The sequence below is a fragment of the Stegostoma tigrinum genome, chromosome 38, assembly GCF_030684315.1.
Source record: "Stegostoma tigrinum isolate sSteTig4 chromosome 38, sSteTig4.hap1, whole genome shotgun sequence".
NCBI classification, from domain to species: Eukaryota; Metazoa; Chordata; class Chondrichthyes; order Orectolobiformes; family Stegostomatidae; genus Stegostoma; species Stegostoma tigrinum.
The window spans coordinates 6,944,944-6,967,349 of record NC_081391.1 but is presented as its reverse complement, the minus strand read 5'-3'; the positions used below and the strand labels follow the sequence as shown (position 1 = coordinate 6,967,349).

At 53.2% G+C, this 22,406-nt stretch overlaps 1 protein-coding gene across 2 annotated transcripts in view; it reads left to right on the top strand.

Annotated features, from left to right (window-relative positions):
* The window catches only part of LOC125447001 (cytochrome b-c1 complex subunit 2, mitochondrial-like), a 43,105-nt gene extending 21,119 nt beyond the window's left edge, over window positions 1-21,986 (top strand). For both annotated transcript variants that reach the window (XM_059640644.1, XM_059640645.1), the window contains 6 exons: window positions 1,343-1,438; window positions 11,837-12,036; window positions 14,379-14,459; window positions 16,747-16,823; window positions 20,304-20,457; window positions 21,735-21,986. In XM_059640644.1, coding sequence (XP_059496627.1) covers window positions 1,343-1,438; window positions 11,837-12,036; window positions 14,379-14,459; window positions 16,747-16,823; window positions 20,304-20,457; window positions 21,735-21,818 — 692 coding nt within the window. In that variant the 3' untranslated portion in view covers window positions 21,819-21,986. The remainder of the gene's footprint in view (window positions 1-1,342; window positions 1,439-11,836; window positions 12,037-14,378; window positions 14,460-16,746; window positions 16,824-20,303; window positions 20,458-21,734) is intronic.
* Window positions 21,987-22,406: the final 420 nt, after the last annotated feature.

Genomic DNA, 22,406 nt, shown 5'->3' with positions numbered 1-22,406 from the left:
CCAGGGGTTAAAGTCAGGAACATCGGGTTTATGATCTTATTGAATGGTGGAGCAGGATCCCCTGCCCTTCACACGCCAGATACACATTTGTAAGTTTGTATCAGAGTGAGCTACTCCTGGTTGGAGTTGTACAGGGCACAGCAAGGCCGCCCAGGAGTACTGTGTAAAGTTTTGGTCGCCCAGACCCACACACTGGCCTTACAGGTGGTGCAGAAAAGCTTTGTTAGATTAATACCTGGTCCAGGAAGACTGCCTTGTTGAATAGAGATTGAATACAATGGGCCTCAGTGCTCTTTGCAACTGAGAATGATCTCGCTCTAAGATGCTAATCCTCTGACTGGGAGCCAACATCTAAGGGAAATGAAGGACCTCATAACCCTGAGACTAATTTTTGCAGGACCAGGCTTATTTTAGAAGTCCTGAACTGAGGGCTAGCGTATGCTTCGTACTTACCCTGCCAGTGAAGGATACAGATTAGGCTGGCACCGTGACTCAGTGGTTAGCCGCACTACCTCACAATGCCAGGGAGGGTCGACTGTCTGTGTGGAGTTTGCACATTCTCCCGGTATCTGTGTAGGTTTCCTCAGGTGCTGTCCGGTTTCCTCCCACAGTCCAAAGATGTGCAGGTTAGGGTGGATTGGCCATGCTAAATTGTCCCATAGTGCCCAAAGATGGGCAGGTTAGGGTGGATTGGCCGTGCTGAATTATCCATAGTGTGTAGGGATGTGCGGGTTAGGATGGATTGGCCGTGCTAAATTACGCATAGTGCCCAGGGATGTGCAGGTTAGGGTGGATTGTCCATGCTAAATTACCCATAGTGCCCAGGGATGTGCAGGCTGGTTCGGTTAGCTGTGGGAAATGCAGGGTTACAGGATATGGTGGGTGCTGGGTCTAGGTGGGATGCTCTTCAGGGGGTAGGTGAAGGGCTGAATGGGATGATAGCTTCTTGGGCTAACTTTCAATTCCAGAGTTACTCCCACTTCCTCCTGCTGCTGTACTGGGATTTGAACCTGTGCCTCATGAATTAGTAACTCAGTGACATGATCACAACAGTACCATTGATCCCAGGGAAACCCAAAGAGGTTGGAGAGTAAGATTGAGGACTGTCTGCTGATAAATGCAGTCAGTTTCAAAATGGAGGAAGTGGGGTCTTTCTGACCTGAATGGGCTGGGGGTGTTTGATGAGACAACCTAAAGGGGCAGGTCTGAGACCTTGCTCACTCACTTTCAGCTTGAGCTCCACCCTGAGGAGTTTGTTTGTCCCACGGTATAGTCCCACACTGATTTTTTACCTGATTCCCCCAACTCTTCTTGACGAGTGTTCTTTTATCTGTTCCTTCAGGGATGACTATCAGCCAGCTGACAAAGGCAGCCGAGGAACTATTTGGGAAGAGGACTGGATATGGTCAAGCTGGGCCCCATGCCCTGTATGGTGGAGGTAAGCACTGAGCTGGAATGGATGGGCCGAGAACTGGCTTTAGTTCATTTCCTGCTCATTGATGAAGGATTCACCTCCATGAGCCCTGGTCCCAGCCTCTGATAGACCTCCCCAAAGGTTTTGTGCACTCGAGGCCCCTCTTGTTTTCCAAAGCCCTGCTCCTCATGCTTTTAAGGTAGTTAGAAATTACTAATTTGATGATGAACCAATACTGCGGGCTTAGGCTGTCAGCTGCCGACGCCCAGACCCACCCTCCTTTACCATAAAACCAGGCTATCCTGATGCTGTCCAGTTTACATCCTTTATAAACATCATCTTGGACAAAGGTCTGCCCTAACCCATACCAATTCGGTCCAGTTTGCCTATCTCCTGCTGTACTCACTGGCCTACACTCACTCTCGGTGCCGCGACATCCTCTTATCCGTGGATTTTAAATCCCTTTGGATCCTCACTCCTCTGTATCATCAATCCTATCCAGCCCCAGAACCTAACCACCTTCACAATTCAGCGTCATGCATATTCCCCATCTTCATTTCGCCGTTGTTGGTGCCGATCGTTCTGAGGCCAAATTCTAATTTCTTGAATTCTCTCCTTTCACCCATCCATTGCTTTACATGAATCTCGAGGTCAACCTCCTGAAACAAGCTGTGAGCCTCATCATTGACACATTCGGGCCCAGACACCCGTTCTACCTCTTTGGGATAGCTGTCCATTACCTCCTGCCCCGTCCATTACCCCCTGCCCTGACCATTAGCCCCTGCCCTGTCCATTACCCCCTGCCCCGTCCATTACCCCCTGCCCCGTCCATTACCCCCTGCCCCGTCCATTACCCCCTGCCCCGACCATTACCCCCTGCCCTGACCATTAGCCCCTGCCGTGACCATTCCCCGCTGCCCCGACCATTACCCCCTGCCCTGTCCATTACCCCCTGCCCTGTCCATTACCCCCTGCCCTGACCATTACCCCCTGCCCCGACCATTACCCCCTGCCCCGTCCATTACCCCCTGCCCCGTCCATTACCCCCTGCCCTGTCCATTACCCCCTGCCACGTCCATTACCCCCTGCCCTGACCATTACCCCCTGCCCTGACCATTACCCCTGCCCTGACCATTACCCCCTGCCCCGACCATTACCCCCTGCCCCGACCATTACCCCCTGCCCCGTCCATTACCCACTGCCCTGTCCATTACCCCCTGCCCCGACCATTACCCCCTGCCCCGTCCATTACCCCCTGCCCTGACCATTACCCCCTGCCCTGACCATTACCCCCTGCCCTGACCATTACCCCCTGCCCTGTCCATTACCCCCTGCCCCGTCCATTACCCCCTGCCCCGTCCATTACCCCCTGCCCTGACCATTAGCCCCTGCCCTGTCCATTACCCCCTGCCCCGTCCATTACCCCCTGCCCCGTCCATTACCCCCTGCCCCGTCCATTACCCCCTGCCCCGACCATTACCCCCTGCCCTGACCATTAGCCCCTGCCGTGACCATTACCCCCTGCCCCGACCATTACCCCCTGCCCTGTCCATTACCCCCTGCCCTGTCCATTACCCCCTGCCCTGACCATTACCCCCTGCCCCGACCATTACCCCCTGCCCCGACCATTACCCCCTGCCCCGTCCATTACCCCCTGCCCCGTCCATTACCCCCTGCCCCGTCCATTACCCCCTGCCCTGTCCATTACCCCCTGCCACGTCCATTACCCCCTGCCCTGACCATTACCCCCTGCCCTGACCATTACCCCTGCCCTGACCATTACCCCCTGCCCCGACCATTACCCCCTGCCCCGACCATTACCCCCTGCCCCGTCCATTACCCACTGCCCTGTCCATTACCCCCTGCCCTGACCATTACCCCCTGCCCCGTCCATTACCCCCTGCCCTGACCATTACCCCCTGCCCTGACCATTACCCCTGCCCTGACCATTACCCCCTGCCCCGTCCATTACCCCCTGCCCTGACCATTACCCCCTGCCCCGACCATTACCCCCTGCCCCGTCCATTAGCCCCTGCCCTGACCATTAGCCCCTGCCCCGACCATTACCCCCTGCCCCGACCATTACCCCCTGCCCCGACCATTAGCCCCTGCCCCGACCATTACCCCCTGCCCTGACCATTACCCCCTGCCCCGACCATTACCCCCTGCCCTGACCATTACCCCCTGCCCCGACCATTACCCCCTGCCCTGACCATTACCCCCTGCCCTGACCATTACCCCCATCCCTGACCATTACCCCCATCCCTGACCATTACCCCCATCCCTGACCAATACCCCCTGCCCTGTCCATTACCCCCTGCCCTGTCCATTACCCCCTGCCCTGACCATTACCCCCTGCCCTGTCCATTACCCCCTGCCCTGACCATTATCCCCTGCCCTGTCCATTACCCCCTGCCCTGTCCATTACCCCCTGCCCTGTCCATTACCCCCTGCCCTGACCATTACCCCCTGCCCTGTCCAATAGCCCCTGCCCTGACCATTACCCCCTGCCCCGACCATTACCCCCTGCCCCGACCATTACCCCCTGCCCTGACCATTACCCCCTGCCCTGTCCATTACCCCCTGCCCCGACCATTACACCCTGCCCCGACCATTACCCCCTGCCCTGACCATTACCCCCTGCACTGACCATTACCCCCTGCCCTGTCCATTACCCCCTGCCCCGACCATTACCCCCTGCCCTGACCATTACCCCCTGCCCCGACCATTACCCCCTGCCCTGACCATTACCCCCTGCCCTGTCCATTACCCCCTGCCCCGACCATTACCCCCTGCCCCGACCATTACCCCCTGCCCTGACCATTACCCCCTGCCCCGACCATTACCCCCTGCCCTGACCATTACCCCCTGCCCTGACCATTAACCCCTGCCCCGTCCATTACCCCCTGCCCCGACCATTACCCCCTGCCCCGACCATTACCCCCTGCCCTGACCATTACCCCCTGCCCCGACCATTACCCCCTGCCCCGACCATTACCCCCTGCCCTGACCATTACCCCCTGTCCCGACCATTACCCCCTGCCCTGACCATTACCCCCTGCCCCGACCATTAACCCCTGCCCTGTCCATTACCCCCTGCCCCGACCATTACCCCCTGCCCCGACCATTACCCCCTGCCCTGACCATTACCCCCTGCCCCGTTCATTAGTCCCTGCCCTGACCATTACCCCCTGCCCCGTTCATTAGTCCCTGCCCTGTTCATTAGTCCCTGCCCTGACCATTACCCCCTGCCCCGTTCATTAGTCCCTGCCCTGACCATTACCCCCTGCCCCGTTCATTAGTCCCTGCCCTGACCATTACCCCCTGCCCCGTTCATTAGTCCCTGCCCTGACCATTACCCCCTGCCCCGTTCATTAGTCCCTGACCTGACCATTACCCCCTGCCCTGTTCATTAGTCCCTGCCCTGACCATTAGCCCCTGCCCTGACCATTACCCCCTGCCCCGACCATTACCCCCTGCCCTGACCATTACCCCCTGCCCCGTTCATTAGTCCCTGCCCTGACCATTACCCCCTGCCCTGACCATTACCCCCTGCCCTGACCATTAGCCCCTGCCCTGACCATTACCCCCTGCCCTGACCATTAGTCACTGCTCCGTCCATCAGCCCCTGCCCCGTCCAATAGTCCCTTCCCTGTCCATTACCCCCTGCCCTGACCATTAGCCCCTGCCCCATCCATTAGCCCCTGCCCTGTCCATTAGCCCCTGCCCTGACCATTACTCCCTGCCCTGTACATTAGCCCCTGCCCTGACCATTAGCCCCTGCCCTGACCATTAGTCCCTGCCCTGTACATTAGCCCCTGCCCTGACCATTAGCCCCTGCCCTGACCATTAGCCCCTGCCCTGACCATTAGCCCCTGCCCTGACCATTAGTCCCTGCCCTGACCATTAGTCCCTGCCCTGTACATTAGTCTCTGCCTTGTTCAATAGTCTCTGCCCTGTTCAATAGCCCCTGCCCTGTTCAATAGCCCCTGTCCTGACCATCAATCCCTGCCCTGTCCAATAGCCCCTGCCCTGTCCAATAGCCCCTGCCCTGTACATTAGCCCCTGCCCTGTACATTAGCCCCTGCCCTGACCATTAGTCACTGCTCTGTCCATTAGTCCCTGCCCTGTACATTAGTCTCTGCCTTGTTCAATAGTCTCTGCCCTGTTCAATAGCCCCTGCCCTGTTCAATAGCCCCTGTCCTGACCATCAATCCCTGCCATGTCCATTAGTCCCTGCCCTGTACATTAGCCCCTGCCCTCTAAATTAGTCCCTGCCCCATCCATTAGCCCCTGCCCTGTCCATTACCCCCTGCCCTGTCCATTAGCCGCTGCCCTGTCCATTACCCCCTGCCCTGTCCATTAGTCCCTGCCCTGTCCATTAGTCCCTGCCCCGTCCATTAGCCCCTACCCTGACCATTAGTCCCTGCCCTGTGCATTACCCCCTGCCCTGTCCATTAGCCGCTGCCCTGTCCATTACCCCCTGCCCTGTCCATTAGTCCCTGCCCCGTCCATTAGCTCCTGCCCTGACCATTAGTCCCTGCCCTGACCATTAGTCCCTGCCCTGTCCATTACCCCCTGCCCCGACCATTAGTCCCTGCCCCGTCCATTAGCCCCTACCCTGACCATTAGTCCCTGCCCTGTGCATTACCCCCTGCCCCGACCATTAGTCCCTGCCCCGTCCATTAGTCCCTGCCCCGTCCATTCGTCACTGCCCCGTCCATTAGTCCCTGCCGTGTACATTAGTCCCTGCCCTGACCATTACCCCCTGCCCCGTCCATTACCCCCTGCCCTGACCATTAGCCCCTGCCCCAACCATTACCCCCTGCCCTGACCATTACCCCCTGCCCCGACCATTACCCCCTGCCCTGACCATTACCCCCTGCCCCGACCATTACCCCCTGCCCTGACCATTACCCCCTGCCCTGACCATTACCCCCATCCCTGACCATTACCCCCATCCCTGACCAATACCCCCTGCCCTGTCCATTACCCCCTGCCCTGTCCATTACCCCCTGCCCTGACCATTACCCCCTGCCCTGTCCATTACCCCCTGCCCTGACCATTATCCCCTGCCCTGTCCATTACCCCCTGCCCTGACCATTACCCCCTGCCCTGTACATTACCCCCTGCCCTGACCATTACCCCCTGCCCTGTCCAATAGCCCCTGCCCTGACCATTACCCCCTGCCCCGACCATTACACCGTGTCCCGACCATTACCCCCTGCCCTGACCATTACCCCCTGCCCTGACCATTACCCCCTGCCCTGTCCATTACCCCCTGCCCCGACCATTACCCCCTGCCCTGACCATTACCCCCTGCCCCGACCATTACCCCCTGCCCCGACCATTACCCCCTGCCCTGTCCATTACCCCCTGCCCTGACCAATACCCCCTGCCCTGTCCATTACCTCCTGCCCTGTCCATTACCCCCTGCCCTGACCATTACCCCCTGCCCTGTCCATTACCCCCTGCCCTGACCATTATCCCCTGCCCTGTCCATTACCCCCTGCCCTGACCATTACCCCCTGCCCTGACCATTACCCCCTGCCCTGTCCATTACCCCCTGCCCTGACCATTACCCCCTGCCCTGTCCAATAGCCCCTGCCCTGACCATTACCCCCTGCCCCGACCATTACCCCCTGCCCCGACCATTACCCCCTGCCCTGACCATTACCCCCTGCCCTGTCCATTACCCCCTGCCCCGACCATTACCCCCTGCCCCGTCCATTACCCCCTGCCCCGACCATTACCCCCTGCCCCGACCATTACCCCCTGCCCCGACCATTACCCCCTGCCCCGTTCATTAGTCCCTGCCCTGACCATTACCCCCTGCCCCGTTCATTAGTCCCTGACCTGACCATTACCCCCTGCCCTGTTCATTAGTCCCTGCCCTGACCATTAGCCCCTGCCCTGACCATTACCCCCTGCCCCGACCATTACCCCCTGCCCTGACCATTACCCCCTGCCCCGTTCATTAGTCCCTGCCCTGTTCATTAGTCCCTGCCCTGACCATTACCCCCTGCCCTGACCATTACCCCCTGCCCTGACCATTAGCCCCTGCCCTGACCATTACCCCCTGCCCTGACCATTACCCCCTGCCCTGACCATTAGTCACTGCCCCGTCCATCAACCCCTGCCCCGTCCAATAGTCCCTGCCCTGTCCATTACCCCCTGCCCTGACCATTAGCCCCTGCCCCATCCATTAGCCCCTGCCCTGTCCATTAGCCCCTGCCCTGACCATTAGTCCCTGCCCTGACCATTAGTCCCTGCCCTGTACATTAGCCCCTGCCCTGACCATTAGCCCCTGCCCTGACCATTAGTCCCTGCCCTGTACATTAGCCCCTGCCCTGACCATTAGCCCCTGCCCTGACCATTAGCCCCTGCCCTGACCATTAGTCCCTGCCCTGTACATTAGTCTCTGCCTTGTTCAATAGTCTCTGCCCTGTTCAATAGCCCCTGCCCTGTTCAATAGCCCCTGTCCTGACCATCAATCCCTGCCCTGTCCAATAGCCCCTGCCCTGTACATTAGCCCCTGCCCTGTACATTAGCCCCTGCCCTGACCATTAGTCACTGCTCTGTCCATTAGTCCCTGCCCTGTACATTAGTCTCTGCCTTGTTCAATAGTCTCTGCCCTGTTCAATAGCCCCTGCCCTGTTCAATAGCCCCTGTCCTGACCATCAATCCCTGCCATGTCCATTAGTCCCTGCCCTGTACATTAGCCCCTGCCCTCTAAATTAGTCCCTGCCCCATCCATTAGCCCCTGCCCTGTGCATTACCCCCTGCCCTGTCCATTAGCCGCTGCCCTGTCCATTACCCCCTGCCCTGTCCATTACCCCCTGCCCTGTCCATTAGTCCCTGCCCCGTCCATTAGCTCCTGCCCTGACCATTAGTCCCTGCCCTGACCATTAGTCCCTGCCCTGTCCATTACCCCCTGCCCCGACCATTAGTCCCTGCCCCGTCCATTAGCCCCTACCCTGACCATTAGTCCCTGCCCTGTGCATTACCCCCTGCCCCGACCATTAGTCCCTGCCCTGTGCATTACCCCCTGCCCCGACCATTAGTCCCTGCCCCGTCCATTCGTCACTGCCCCGTCCATTAGTCCCTGCCCTGTGCATTAGCCCCTGCCCTTTGCATTAACCCCTGCCCTGTCCATTAGCCCCTGCTCCCTCCATTAGCCCCTGCCCTGACCATTAGTTCCTGCCCTGTCCATTAGTCCCTCCCCTTTGCATTAGCCCCTGCCCTGTCCATTAGCCCCTACCCTGACCATTAGCCCCTGCCCTGACCATTAGTCCCTGCCCCGTCCATTAGTCCCTTCCCCGTCCATTAGCCCCTGCCCCGTCCATTAGTCCCTGCCCTGTCCATTAGTCCCTGCCCTGTTCATTAGCCCTTGCCCTGTCCATTAGCCCCTGCCCTGACCATTCGCCCCTGCCCTGACCATTCGCCCCTGCCCTGTCCATTAGCCCCTGCCCTGTCCATTAGCCCCTGCCCTGTACATTAGCCCCTGCCCTGACCATTAGCTCCTGCCCTGTCCATTAGTCCCTGCCCTGCCCATTAGTCCCTGCCCTGTCCATTAGTCCCTGCCCTGTTCATTCGTCCCTGCCCTGTTCATTAGCCCTTGCCCTGTTCATTAGCCCTTGCCCTGTCCATTAGCCCCTGCCCTGACCATTCGCCCCTGCCCTGACCATTCGCCCCTGCCCTGTCCATTAGTCCCTGCCCTGTCCATTTGCCCCTGCCCTGTACATTAGCCCCTGCCCTGTACATTTGCCCCTGCCCTTTCCATATAAATGTTGAAGTTGATTCTGAGAGTTTGAGTTTTCAGTTGGCTGCACCTTTACGTCTCGCAATGACAGCAATTGCTGTGAACATTGTCATGTTTTTCCACAGCAGCCCTCCCCCAGCGTTGTTTCTGGTGATCTTACCCACCAACTTCAGTCATTGTCACCAGGCTTTCTGCCATCTGAAACAGCCAGTCCTTGCTGATTCTACAAAACGCCAATGTGCTCCTGAATGCCTCTCTCCATCCTGCTCCACAGCCCCAGGGGGTACCCCTGCCAGCCGGCTGTTTGGTGCCCTGGGCTGGATGTGGTTTCTGGGCAGGGGAAGGCCTGTCAAATAGTGTAGGTGCCGAGCCCACATACCTACCCCCTGCATCTCTCCTCCACCCAGGAAAGAATGACGAGGATGTTGCAGGGCTTGGAGGGTTTGAGCTACAGGTAGAGGCTGAATGGGCTGGGGCTATTTTCCCCGGAGCGTCAGAGATGAGGAGTGATGTTATAAAATCATGAGCAGCATGGATAGTGTGAACAGCCAAGGTCTTTCTCCCAGGATATAAGGGATCCAAAACTAGAGCGGCATAGGTTTATGGTGAGACGGAAAAGATATAAAAGGGACCTAAGGGGCAGCTTTTTCACGCAGATGGTGATGTGTGTGTGGAACAGGCTGCCAGAGGAAGTGGGGAAAGCTGGTACAATTACATTTAAGAGGCTTCTGGAAAGATATATGAATAGGAAGGGTTTACAGGGATATGGGCCAAATGCCTTCAAATGGGACTAGATTTATTTAGGATATCTGGTCGGCATGGACGAGTTGCACCGAAGAGTCTGTTGCTGTGCTGCAGAGCTCTGTGACTCACTCCCATAACTACAGAGGGTGAGTGGGTCATTGAACCCAGCGCCCTGAACACTGTATGCAACCGCAGGAAGTGCTACACTTGTCCCCACACCTCCTCCCTCACCCCTATCCCAGGCCCCAAGATGACATTCCACATTAAGCAGAGGTTCACCTGCACATCTGCCAATGTGGTATACTGCATCCATTGTACCCGGTGTGGCTTCCTCTACATTGGGGAAACCAAGCGGAGGCTTGGGGACCGCTTTGCAGAACACCTCCGCTCAGTTCGCAACAAACAACTGCACCTCCCAGTCGCAAACCATTTCCACTCCCCCTCCCATTCTCTAGATGACATGTCCATCATGGGCCTCCTGCAGTGCCAGAGTGATGCCACCCGAAGGTTGCAGGAACAGCAACTCATATTCCGCCTGGGAACCCTGCAGCCTAATGGTATCAATGTGGACTTCACTAGTTTCAAAATCTCCCTTTCCCCAACTGCATCCCTAAACCAGCCCAGTTCATCCCCTCCCCCCACTGCACCACACAACCAGCCCAGCTCTTCCCCCCCACCCAATGCATCCCAAAACCAGTCCAACCTGTCTCTGCCTCCCTAACCTGTTCCTCCTCTCACCCATCCCTTCCTCCCACCCCAAGCTGCAACCCCATCTACCTACTAACCTCATCCCACCTCCTTGACCTGTCCGTCTTCCCTGGACTGACCTATCCCCTCCCTACCTCCCCACCTATACTCTCTCCACCTATCTTCTTTTCTCTCCATCTTCAGTCCGCCTCCCCCCCTCTCCCTATTTATTCCAGTTCCCTCTCCCCATCCCCCTCTCTGATGAAGGGTCTAGGCCCGAAACGTCAGCTCCTGTGCTCCTGAGATGCTGCTTGGCCTGCTGTGTTCATCCAGCCTCACATTTTATTATTATACTGTATGTATCCTGATGATTAAGGGTCACTTGGGAGCTGTGTGACTCCTGTATCACCCTGCCCTTGCCAGGATACAGGGCGCTGGACAGGAAAGGCAGTGGGGGGTAGTTCCTATCTTTGCAGGGTGTCCTTTTGTACATCGGGAGGCGGGGGGGGGGGGGGGGGGGGGGGGTGTGGGGGCCCACCATCCAGAAGGCAGTAGCATCCCTCCCACGCCCCCTGCTACCTTCGTAGGTAACTGCACATTCTTTAAACACACTCTCCAACCTACCCCCCCCCCCCGCCCTCCGATACCCGTCCCTCATGGAGCCCTCTAAAACCCTCCCTGCCGACTGTGATTGCAGGAGGTATTGACCATCGTCCTCCGTTGCCCTGTTGGGGGGAGGGGATGTTGGGGGGGGTGGGGGGGGTGCTAGAGGCGTGCCCTGGTCCCTGCTGGTTTATCCCTCTCCCTGCTGTGTGGCTGAAGACGTAATGGACAGCAGCCTCTGTCTGCCTTATCAGTCGGGGCAGTCAATCCCGGGGAGCAAGGGGGCAGAGAAATTCACCCACGCTCACCGCCCCCCACCCTCCCCCCACCCCACCACTGTACGTACACCACCCACTGGCCTCCGTGCTGTTTGCAAGGACGGGTTCAGTCAGGGCCGGGTTTGACTTGGCAGTGAGGCTCCTGCAGTCGAATAGCTGGCCAACAAAACCAGTTTGTGGGAACATTTCCTCCATCAAGGGACAGGAATATAAGCTCATTAACGCTTCCCTCCCCCCACCCAGCCGTTGCACCTTTCAGTGGGTAGGGAGGGTGCTGTTGGGGGCCCGACCCAGCTTGATCTGTCAGTAGTAACAATGCCAGGCATTTACTTTCACGTCCTTTTCCAGGTGAGCACCGCGAGGGCACCTTTGAGCCGCTGGTGCACGCGGCCGTGGTCTGTAAAGGTGAAGCTCTGAGCTCGCCTGAGTCACTGGCGTTTGCCACACTGCAGCAGGTGCTGGGAGTGGGGGCCCACGTCAAGAGAGGAAGCGACATGACCAGCACATTAACCCGGGCCATCAGCAAGGGTACAGCCCAACCCTTCACTGTGAGTTACTACACGGGTCAGGCGGGTGGGGGGGGGTGGTGGGGTGCGGGGTGTAGGTGTTGTCAGTTACTCAAGCGCCCCCCCCCCCCCGTTGCATTGGAGGCGGTCTTTAATTAGCAGGTGCACTTCGCCAGTGTGAGCCATCATTTGAATGGCACTTCAGTTGCAGCTGGGATTGTCCTGATCACAGAGTGATGTGAGGGCGGCTGCACAGAGAACTTGACCAGTCTGGACTTTGACCAGTACGACCTTGACCAGTCTGTCTTAGTGCAATCTGACCTTGACCAGTCTGACCTTGACCAGAGTGGGAACAGTTCCAAACGGCTGGCGATGACTGTGGTAGATGGAAACTGGTCGACTAAAAGTAACTATACCGTGTTGTTTAATATTGAACAATGACAGGAAGGGAGCTTGCTCCATCAGCCCCTCTCGTTTATTCAATCACTCCTCCCAGCTTTGTTCGCAAGCTCTTGTTAGAACAGATTTTCTAACTGGAAATGTTTAATGATGTTCTTACACACCTGTGGAGTGGGTGGGGCCTGAAGCCAGGCCTCCCTGTCCAGAGGTAGGGATGCTACCTGTGCACCATGAGGGGGCCCCAAGTACCGTCTTTTACATGACTGTAGACATGGGGTTTAGAAGCCCAGTCTATGTGGCCCTAATGGTTTTATCCCTTGCTCAGCAGATGAGGTCTGATCTGCTGAGTGTTTGTTGGTTATGTTGCCTTATGTTTTAACATTAAAATGTATGTGCCTCTGTAGCGATTGTAATGTGGTCAGCAAGGTGGACCCACAGAATATGAGTTCCCTGATTGGGGCTGTTAATGTGGTCCAATCAGGGAGCTCTGGCTGACAGATATAAACAGGAGTATCAGGGGTTCTGTTCACAGTGAGTTGACGCTGAGGGAGCTGGACCAGTGTCAAGGGCTCTCCATGAATAAATAAAGGGAGTCTGGGTGACAGGATACCAGCCTCTTCAGAGCTGGTTTGATAAACCACTTCCTCATTCACGACACACCGTGCATACAGCTCAACTCTCAGCTTAGGGACCAAACCAATGGTGTAGAGCTAGAGGAATGAATCTAATTGGATATTCTTTCCAAGGAACTGGCATGGACAGGGTGGGCTGAATGGCCACTTTGTATGTTGTAAAATTGTCTGTTTCTTTCCGCTAGAGGGTCAGCAACGACTCAGTGGAAAGCACACTCTCGCCTCTCAATCAGGAGGTTTGTGCTGAAGTCCCACACTGGTGCTCTGGCACGACTATTAAGGCTGATGACGCAGTGTAGGGCTGAGGCAGTGCTACATTGTTGGTGTTGTGTTGAAAATCCATTTCATGGAGGGTCTGTCCGCCTGAATGTAAAATTCTATCTTGCGAAGCAGGCAAGTTTTCCAACTGTCCTGACTGGTATTTGCCCTCAATCAAAAAATAACTAATCACAACCTTGCTGTTAGGGGGAGTCATGTGGCATAGTGGTAGTGTCTTACCTCTGGACTAGAAGGCCCAGATTCACAGTGCTGTCATAGCACCACCAAACAGGTTGATTAAAACATATTTAAGGTTGCTGTTTATGGGATTTTGCTGAGCACAAATATTTCCACTTAACAACAGTCACAGGCTCCAGGCCTAGACTCTTAATCCAGGAACTCAGCTAATGCTCTGGGGACCCAAGTTCGAATCCCACCGTAGCAGGTGGTGGAATTTGAATTCAATTTTTTAATAATCTGAAATTAAGAATTTAAACCAATGCTGATGGTTGAGAAAACACATCTGGCTCCTTAATGTCCCTCACGGGAGAGAAATCTGCCATCCACACCCAGTCTGACCTATATGTGAGTCCAGACCCACACCCATGTGGTTGACTCTCAGCTGGCCTCTGAAACGGCCTACCAAGCCAATCAGTTCAAGGGGCAGCAAGGGACAGGCAATAAAATGCTGGTTAGCCAGCAATGCCCACATCTCTTAAGTGAATTTCTAAAAAAGCTACACTTCCAAAGTAAAACACATAGTTAGCTGTAACAGAGATAATGGGAACTGCAGATGCTGGAGATCCGGAGATAACACAGTGTAGAGCTGGATGAACACAGCAGGCCAAGCAGCATCTTAGGAGCACAAAAGCTGACGTTTTGGGCCTAGACCCTTCATCAGAAAAGATGAAGGGTCTAGGCCCGAAACATCAGCTTTTGTGCTCCTCAGATGCTGCTTGGTCTGCTGTGTTCATCCAGCTCCACACCGTGTTATCATAGTTACCTGTAAGGTGCTTTGAGGCCTCTGGTGGCAGTGTGAAACATGCTACATAAATTTGAGTTTCTTTCTGTTCATTTGTTTGCCTTCACCTCTAGGCCTCTGGCTTCAATGTGTGCTACCAAGACTCTGGGCTGTTTGGGGTCTACACCGTCTCTCAGGCTGAGACGGCAGCGGATGTGAGTACAGACCTCACGTTCTTAGACAAATCGAGAAGGCCTGATGATATCCGAAGCGGAATTGATAACGTTAGCCACGTACACTGCTCTGAATGGGATTAAAAGCACGTCTCTAACATTAGGATGCTGCCGTAACCCTACTACACTCCTTGTTGATCATTCCAATGTTACCAGATCCCTCTCACTTAACCACCTTGTTGTGTCCTCACCACAACATAGGGTCATGTACAAAATGCTCTTTGGAAGTGCCAATCCAGTTTATGCTGTATGCAGGAGCCTATAGTACAATGACAGGGGAAAGAAATCTCATTGCTGCAATATGGTGTGCTTTCTCTATGGTTGAACTGAAAGTTAGGAGTATAGAAGCAGGAATAGACCATTCGGCCCCTCAAGCCAGCTGTACTGTTCACTATGGTCATGGCTGATCATTGAGCTCAATGCCCTCATCACCCCCTCCCCACGTATTCCTTGATCCTCTCAGCTACAAAAGCTATATTTACCTCCTTCTTGAAAATAGTCAAAAGTCACACCACACCAGGTTATTGTACAACAGGTTTATTTGAAATCACAAGCTTTCAGAACACGGTCCCTTCATCAGGTGACTTCATAAAATAAAAGTTCAGGCCTAACAGTAAATGGAGATTAACTACAGATGGGTCTATCTCAGGTTGATAAGGTGTATTAAATGGTGTGCATTAGGCATCATTGCTGGGACATCAACAGTTTAGAACTGGGTGGCATGTTGGCTCAGTGGTTAGCACTGCAGCCTCACAGTGCCAGGGTCCTGGGTTCGATTCCACCCTCGGGTGGCTGTCTGTGTGGAGGTTGCACATTCTCCCCGTGTCTGCGTGGGTTTCCTCCGGGTGCTCCGGTTCCTTCCCACAGTCCGAAGACGTGCAGGGTAGGGTGGATTGGCCATGAGAAATTACCCATGCTGTCCAGGGATGTGTAGGCTAGGTGGGTTAGCCGTGGCAAATGTAGGGATAGGGTAGGGGCTGGCTGCAGATGGGATTTTCTTTAGAGGGTCGGTGCAGACTTGATGGGCCAAACAGCCTCTTTCTGCACTGCCTAGATGAAGGGACAGAGGTATGATTACTGTATTTGCAGATAACACAAATATACATTGGAAAGTAAGTTTTAAACACAAGGAACATTTTTCCAATCAACAATTAGAAACCTGCCCAGGTATCTGGGACGAGGCGTGCCAGATGTATAACAGAAAACTTCTTCACCCTCCCCCAACCATAGAGAAAGAGATAGATTCTTGTTAATCATTGGGTTGAGCCCGTGTGGGATTGTGAGGTCACCATCAGATCAACTGTGATCTTACTGAACAGACTTGTAGGGCTGAATGGCCTCCTCCTGATATATGTTGAATTGAATTCAGTTTGTTTGACAATGCAGGCTGCTCACAGAACTTACCTTTCACTTGTTTTGGGCGGCTTGGGCTCAGGAAATCCATGCTGAAGAAATTCAGCAGAAGTGGGAGATAAAAATTAGAACAAAAGAACAAAGAAAATTACAGCACAGGAACAGGCCCTGCGGCCCTCCAAGCCTGTGCTGATCCAGACCCTCTATCTAAACCTGTCACCTATTTTCCAAGGATCTATATCCCTCTGCTCCCTGCCCATTCGTGTATCTGTCTAGGTACATCTTAAATGACACTATCATGCCTGCCTCTACCACCTCCGCTGGCAAAGCGTTCCACAAACAAAAAAAATCAGAATTGCAGGAAGATAAAGCCCTGAGCTGTGGATACGCCAACAGGAGGGAGTAGAGATAGCCATGTACTACCTTCGCAATACCTGGAGATGTGAGTAATTGTCAGCGTAAGCAGACCTTAAGTATGCAGGTGAGACTCCTATTAACAGATTGTGCAGTTCATGGGGAATGATGCCCAGCAGCAGTTTGTGGCTCGGAATCCCATCTGACTGGGAATCCTGCTATCAGCCGGGATGGGTAGGCATGGTAGCGGTATTGTCACCACCTGAGTAATCGAGAAATCTGAGCTAATTCTCATTGGGAGTGGACCCAATGACTGCCCGGTGGATCCTTGCTGAGACCTTTGTTTGAGTGACTGCTGATTGCCGTCAGGGTTGGGCTGGGTCTGGTCTTGTGGCTCAGTGGCAGTGTCCTTGCCTCAGGACCAGGAACCCCAGCTCGCATTTGTTTCCGTCCTGTGCGCCTCTTATGCCTGTAGTTAATATGCCGGCTGGGGATTGAGTGCATCTAACGGGTGGCTGAATAAAAGTGCCTGTTCACCCGATCGATGAGTTTGATGTTGCAGGTTATCCATGCTGCTGTGTCTCACGTCAAACATGTGGCTGATGGCAAGATAAGTGAGGAAGACATCGAGAGAGGAAAGTAAGTAGGGGGCAGCTCATATCCAGTGTCTGATTCCAGAGCGAAGAGAAGATGTTGCTTTTGATGTTCCTGAATGAGTGTGTTTTGTATTAGAGACTAGAAAGCCAGTTTGGTCCAGTATGTAGCAGCAGGATTAGGTCATTCGGCCCTTGAAAACCCATTCAGTGAGACTATGGCAGATATAACTGTGGCCTTGACTTCACCTTCCTGCCTGCAACAGCCCGGATAACATAATCCTCACCTCCCTTCAGCAAAAGGGTGAATGGGGGTGTTGTAGTCTCTCTGTGGATTGGTAAATCCTTATGCAGAGACCTGTGTTCTGAAAGCACAAGGAACATATCTAGGCAATGTTCAAATTCAACATGAGTCTCAGGAAATGGGGTTGGGCAAATGGGGTGGAGATTTATTCTCTTTCTCCATGGCAAGGCCTTGACTCAGGTCAGCTTTCTAACGACCTTTACCTCATACAGCATAAACTACCGTTTCCCCAAATCTCTCGCATCTGTCCCCAAGAGACATGAGAGGCGAAATCACCGACAACACATCCCTTTTTGTCATTTACTGCAGCCCTCAAAATCTGCGCCATCAAAGATCCCTTCGTCTTTTAAAGTGGATCCCCTTCACCACTCTGCCCCCATTCTACCTCTCTCTGTCATAATGTAATGAGGCTATTTGATTTCTCAATGACCGTGGAGCTCTGGAGCAGTATCACTAGCCTCCAGTTACAGAGAGGAGAGGTTTTCCTGTAGCAGTGTCCTCTCTAAATCCATCTTGCTCACACTCTGCTCCCCAACCTCCTCCGACACTAAGCTGCTGGTTTTTCTTCTTTATTCGTTAACGAGATGAGGGTGTTGCTTTTAGGCAGCATTTCTTGCCCATCCCTAATTGCTCAGTAAGAGTAAAACACGTTGCAGTGGGTCTGGAGTCACATGTAGGTCAGATCAGGTAAGGATGGCAGTTTCCTTCCCTAAAGGACATTGGTGCTAATCACTGGAAACCATGTCCATGGGGTGGGGTACATGTTGATCATGTGCCTAACACCAAACTTACCAAAGCAACATCATGACTGGGAACTCAGTCACAGCAGGAGACTGTCAGGAAGACAACAGTCATTCATTGGCGATACCATCACTGAATCCCTCGCTACCAATATCCTGGGGATTACCATTGACCAGAAACTCAACTGGACTCACCACATTAACAGATTGGCTACAAGAGCAGGCCAGAAGCTGGGAATACTGCAGCGAGTAACTCACCTCCTGAGTCCCCAAAGCCTGTCCACCATCTACAAGGCACAAGTCAGGAGTGTGATAGAATACTCCCCACTTGCCCGGATGGGGCAGCTCCAGCTCGAGGAACTTGACACCATCCAGGACAAAGCAGCCCATTTGTTTGGCCCCACATCCACAAGCTTCTGTTCCCTCCACCACCGATGCTCAGTAGCAGCAGTGTGTACTATCTACAAGGGGCAACGCAGAAACTCACTAGAGATCCTCAGGCAGCACCTTTCAAGCCCATCATCACTTCCATCGATAGGGACAAAAGCAGCAGATACATGGGAACAGCACCCCTGCGAGTTCCCCACCAAGCCATTCACAATTCCAACTTGGAAATACATCACCATTCCTTCAGTGTTGCTGGGTCAAAATCCTGGAATTCCCTCCCTAAGGACATTGTGGGTCACCCACAGCAGGTCGACTGTAATGGTTCAAGAAGGCAGCTCACCCCCACCTTCTCATGGGGCAACTAGGGACGGGCAATAAATGCTGGGCCCAGCCAGCGACGACCATGACCAATGAGTGAATAAAAACAAAACTTCAGAGATTGTCCTCAGATCTTCCCTGAAGAGGTCAAACATCCACCACTGACTGATGAGAGCCCGTGGCCATGATCAAATGAGATGGAAAAGATGCCAACCGCACGGAGAGATTTCATTGGGTGGAGAGGTTGTTGCAGGGTGCTTCTAAACCACCCAACCCCTCAAATACCACCTGCCCAACAGGGGGCAGAGTTTGCTGACATCTCAGACCCCGTTGTGTTGGAGTGGAAGCAAGCCACCCTCAATCCTGGGTTGGGGGTGTGGGAGTCTACCCTAGGAGGCAGCCTAAATCTCCATGTCTGATCTCTGCTCTGAAGCAGGGCTCAATCCCACAATCTGCAACACCCGTTAGAAACCGAAGGGAATGTTTGCCTCGAGACTAGGAGCAGGAGTAGGCCATTCAGCCCTTGGAGCCTGTTCCCCCATTCAATACGATCATGGCTGATCCTCCACCTCAACGCCATATTCCCACTTCCCACCTGTATCTCTTGATAACTTTAATATCCAGAAAATGTTTGACCTCCTTAGAGTCGTAGAGCATGGAAACAGACCCTTCAGTCCAAATTGTCCAGGCTGACCAGACATCCAAGTCTGACCTAGTCCCACTTGTCAGCATATCCCTGTAAACTCTTCCTGTTCATGTCCCCATCCAGATATTGTCATTGTACCAGCCTCCACCACTTCCTCTGGCAGCTCGTCCCATACTCGCACCTTTCTTGAATATACTCAGTGACCTGGTCTCCTGTGTGAGGCTGACCACCTTCTGAGTAAAGAAATGTTTCCTGATCTCAGTCCTGACATGGGGGTCTCCTGTTTCTAAACTCCCCCAATCAGAGGAAACCTCCTCCCTGTATCCAGTCTGCCTAGTCCCTGTTAGAATTTTATATATTTCAATCACACCGCCACCCCCCCAACCTTCTGACCTCTAGGTAGCAGTGGCTGCGTCAAACCAATCTTCACATGGGACATCCTCAATATCACCCGAGTGAACGTCCACTGCGCTCCTTCTGTGGGAATCGTATCCTTTCTCAGGTAGGGACACCGAAACCTGACCAAATCCCTGAATAACTGCAGTCAGATATCCCTACCTCTCAATTCAAATCCCACTGCAATGAAAGCCAATCTACCATTTTCCTCCCTAATTGCTTGCTGCGCCTTCAATGCCTGGTGTACAAGAACACCCAGGTCCCTTTGTACAACCACACCTCCCAATAGATCATCATTTAATTAATACGCTGCTTGTTTGATTTCCACACCAAAGTGTATAACTTCACACTCAGCCAAGATCTACTGCATCTGCCATGTGCTTGCTCAGCTTGACCAGATCTCCCCAAAGTTTAAACAAAAATAAAACCAAAGAAACCTGCACTTCCTCAGCATCTCAGGGTACCTCGGTAGCTAATAAAGTATTTTCCTGATGCCTGGGAAATCAGAAACCGGTCAGCAACTTCTGTTTTAGTTTCACTCTGCGGTCTCTTTGCTTCCTCCTCATAACTCTCAGTCCCACCTAGCTTTGTGTCATCAGCAAACTTGGAAATATTGCTTTCGATCCCCTCGTCCAAGTCATTGAAGTACATACTGTGATCAGCCCTGCTTCTGGAAATGCTGGAATAACATTTGCCCTGACTAATTTTGTTTCCATTTCTAACCCCATTGTACAGGAATCAGTTGATAGTGTGCAATCTGATGGCAATGGAAACACTTGATACCCTACTGGAGGAGATGGGCCTGCAGATTCTCACAACTGGGACCTACATCTCACCTGTATCTGCTGTCGACCAGATCAAAGAGATTAGTAAGAAGGATGTGGTAAAAGTGAGTACAAACCAAGACAGGAACATTAATGCATTGCCTTCTGAGTGTTCTTCAGGGTAAAGGGACCACGGGGCAAAAAGAGATGGCAGTCATCATCATGTGAGAGAATTCAGGGAGAGGTCAGAGGGACCTTCCACAACCATAGTCTTCAGATGGAGTTTGCATCATTGAAGTGGGTCTCTCAATGCTAGTTGTCGCTCAGTGTTCATGCTCAGCCTGTGACCCAGACATTTATGAGTTCACGTTGTTCCCCAGGGATCTGTTTACAAAATGTAGATGATGCAAACGTTAATGTAGATTAATGGGTAGCTCAGTGGTTTGCACTGCTGCCTCACAGCGCCGGGACCCGGATTAGATTCCAAACGTGGGTGACTGTCTGTGTGGAGTTTGCTTGTTCTCCCCATGTCTGCTTGGGTTCCCTCCCACAGTCCAATGGTGCGCAGGTTAGGTGGCAATGCCAAATTGCCCCATAGTGTCCAGGGATGTTTAGGCTAGGGGCGGTTAGCCAGGGGAAATGCGGGGATACAGCCGAGGGCGAGGTGGGGGTGGGATGCTCTTTGGAGGGCAAGTGCAGACTCAATGGGCCAAATGGCCTCTTTCTGGACTGGAAGGATTCTATTCTGTGCTCCAGTGAGTAGATGCCATTCATTTAATGGAACATTAAATTGAAGCATCATCTGACTGCAGTGCCAGTAAAAAAGATCCCATGGTGCCATTTGAAAGAAATATGGGTCATCAGCCACCATCGTCCTGGCCAACATTTACCCCTCAATCAACATCACAACAAACTGATGATTTATTTGGTTGTTATCACAGTGTTGTTTGTGGGAGTTTCCTCCGCAAACTTGTAATTTCAGAGAAAATAAGTATTGGCCATGCTTCAGGAAAAGACTTTATTAGCTACAGAAATAATCGAGGTGCCCTGAGATGCTGAAGAAGTGCAGGTTTCTCCTTGATCTGCAGCTGCCTGAACTGGAGACCTCTGATGTCAGGCTTTGCAAATCCAGACCCTAACTTTCTAGTTGTAGAGCTGTTTGAACACAGCAGGCCAAGCAGGATCAGAGGAGCAGGAAAGCTGATGTTTCGGGCCTAGACCCTTCTTTACAAATGGCCCATTTCTGAAGAAGGGTCTAGGTCCGAAACGTCAGCTTTCCTGCTCCTCTGATCCTGCTTGGCCTGCTGTGTTCATCCAGCTCTAGACCTTGTTACCTCAGATTCTCCAGCATCTGCAGCTCTAACTTTCAACTACCCCTAACTTTCTAGTTCTGTGTTTACAGGCAGCCGAGAAATTTGCTTCAGGCACTAAGTCGATGGCAGTCAGTGGCAGACTCATCAACATACCCTTCCTGGATGAACTTTAACAGGGGTATCACCTTTCACAATCTTTCATTGTTTGACCGTTAATCTTCCAAAGGCATTTGATGGAAGGATATGTTACCCTTTGTTGACATTGGATGTTGTTTGATGTTGAATGTTGCATGTTCATTGCATAATATTTTGTTTCGGAAGACTCTCTGGTTTTGTTTTCTTGTTGCATTACTAATTAAATGATTGAAAAGAACAACAATTTCCTTTGGTTTCCTCAGAGACCTGGGCTGCAGGTACGAAGTCCCTTGAAAGTGAAATCACACATAGACAGGGTGGTGAAACAGGCGTTTGGCGTGCTTGCCTACATCAGTCAGGGTATTGAGTACAGGATGTCTTGTTACGGCTGTACTAGACATCGCTAAGGCCACATTTGGAGTACTGAGTACCCTTCTGGTTGCCCGGCTAAAGGAAGGATGTTATTAAAATGGAAAGGCTGCAAAAAAGGATTTACAAGGATGTTAATGGAGACTGGAGGGTTTGCGTATTAATGACAGGCTGGGTTTTTTTTCACTGGAGTGTAGGAGTTTGAGGAGTGACCTTATGGAGGTGTATAAAATCATGAGGGGCGTGGAGAGGCTGAG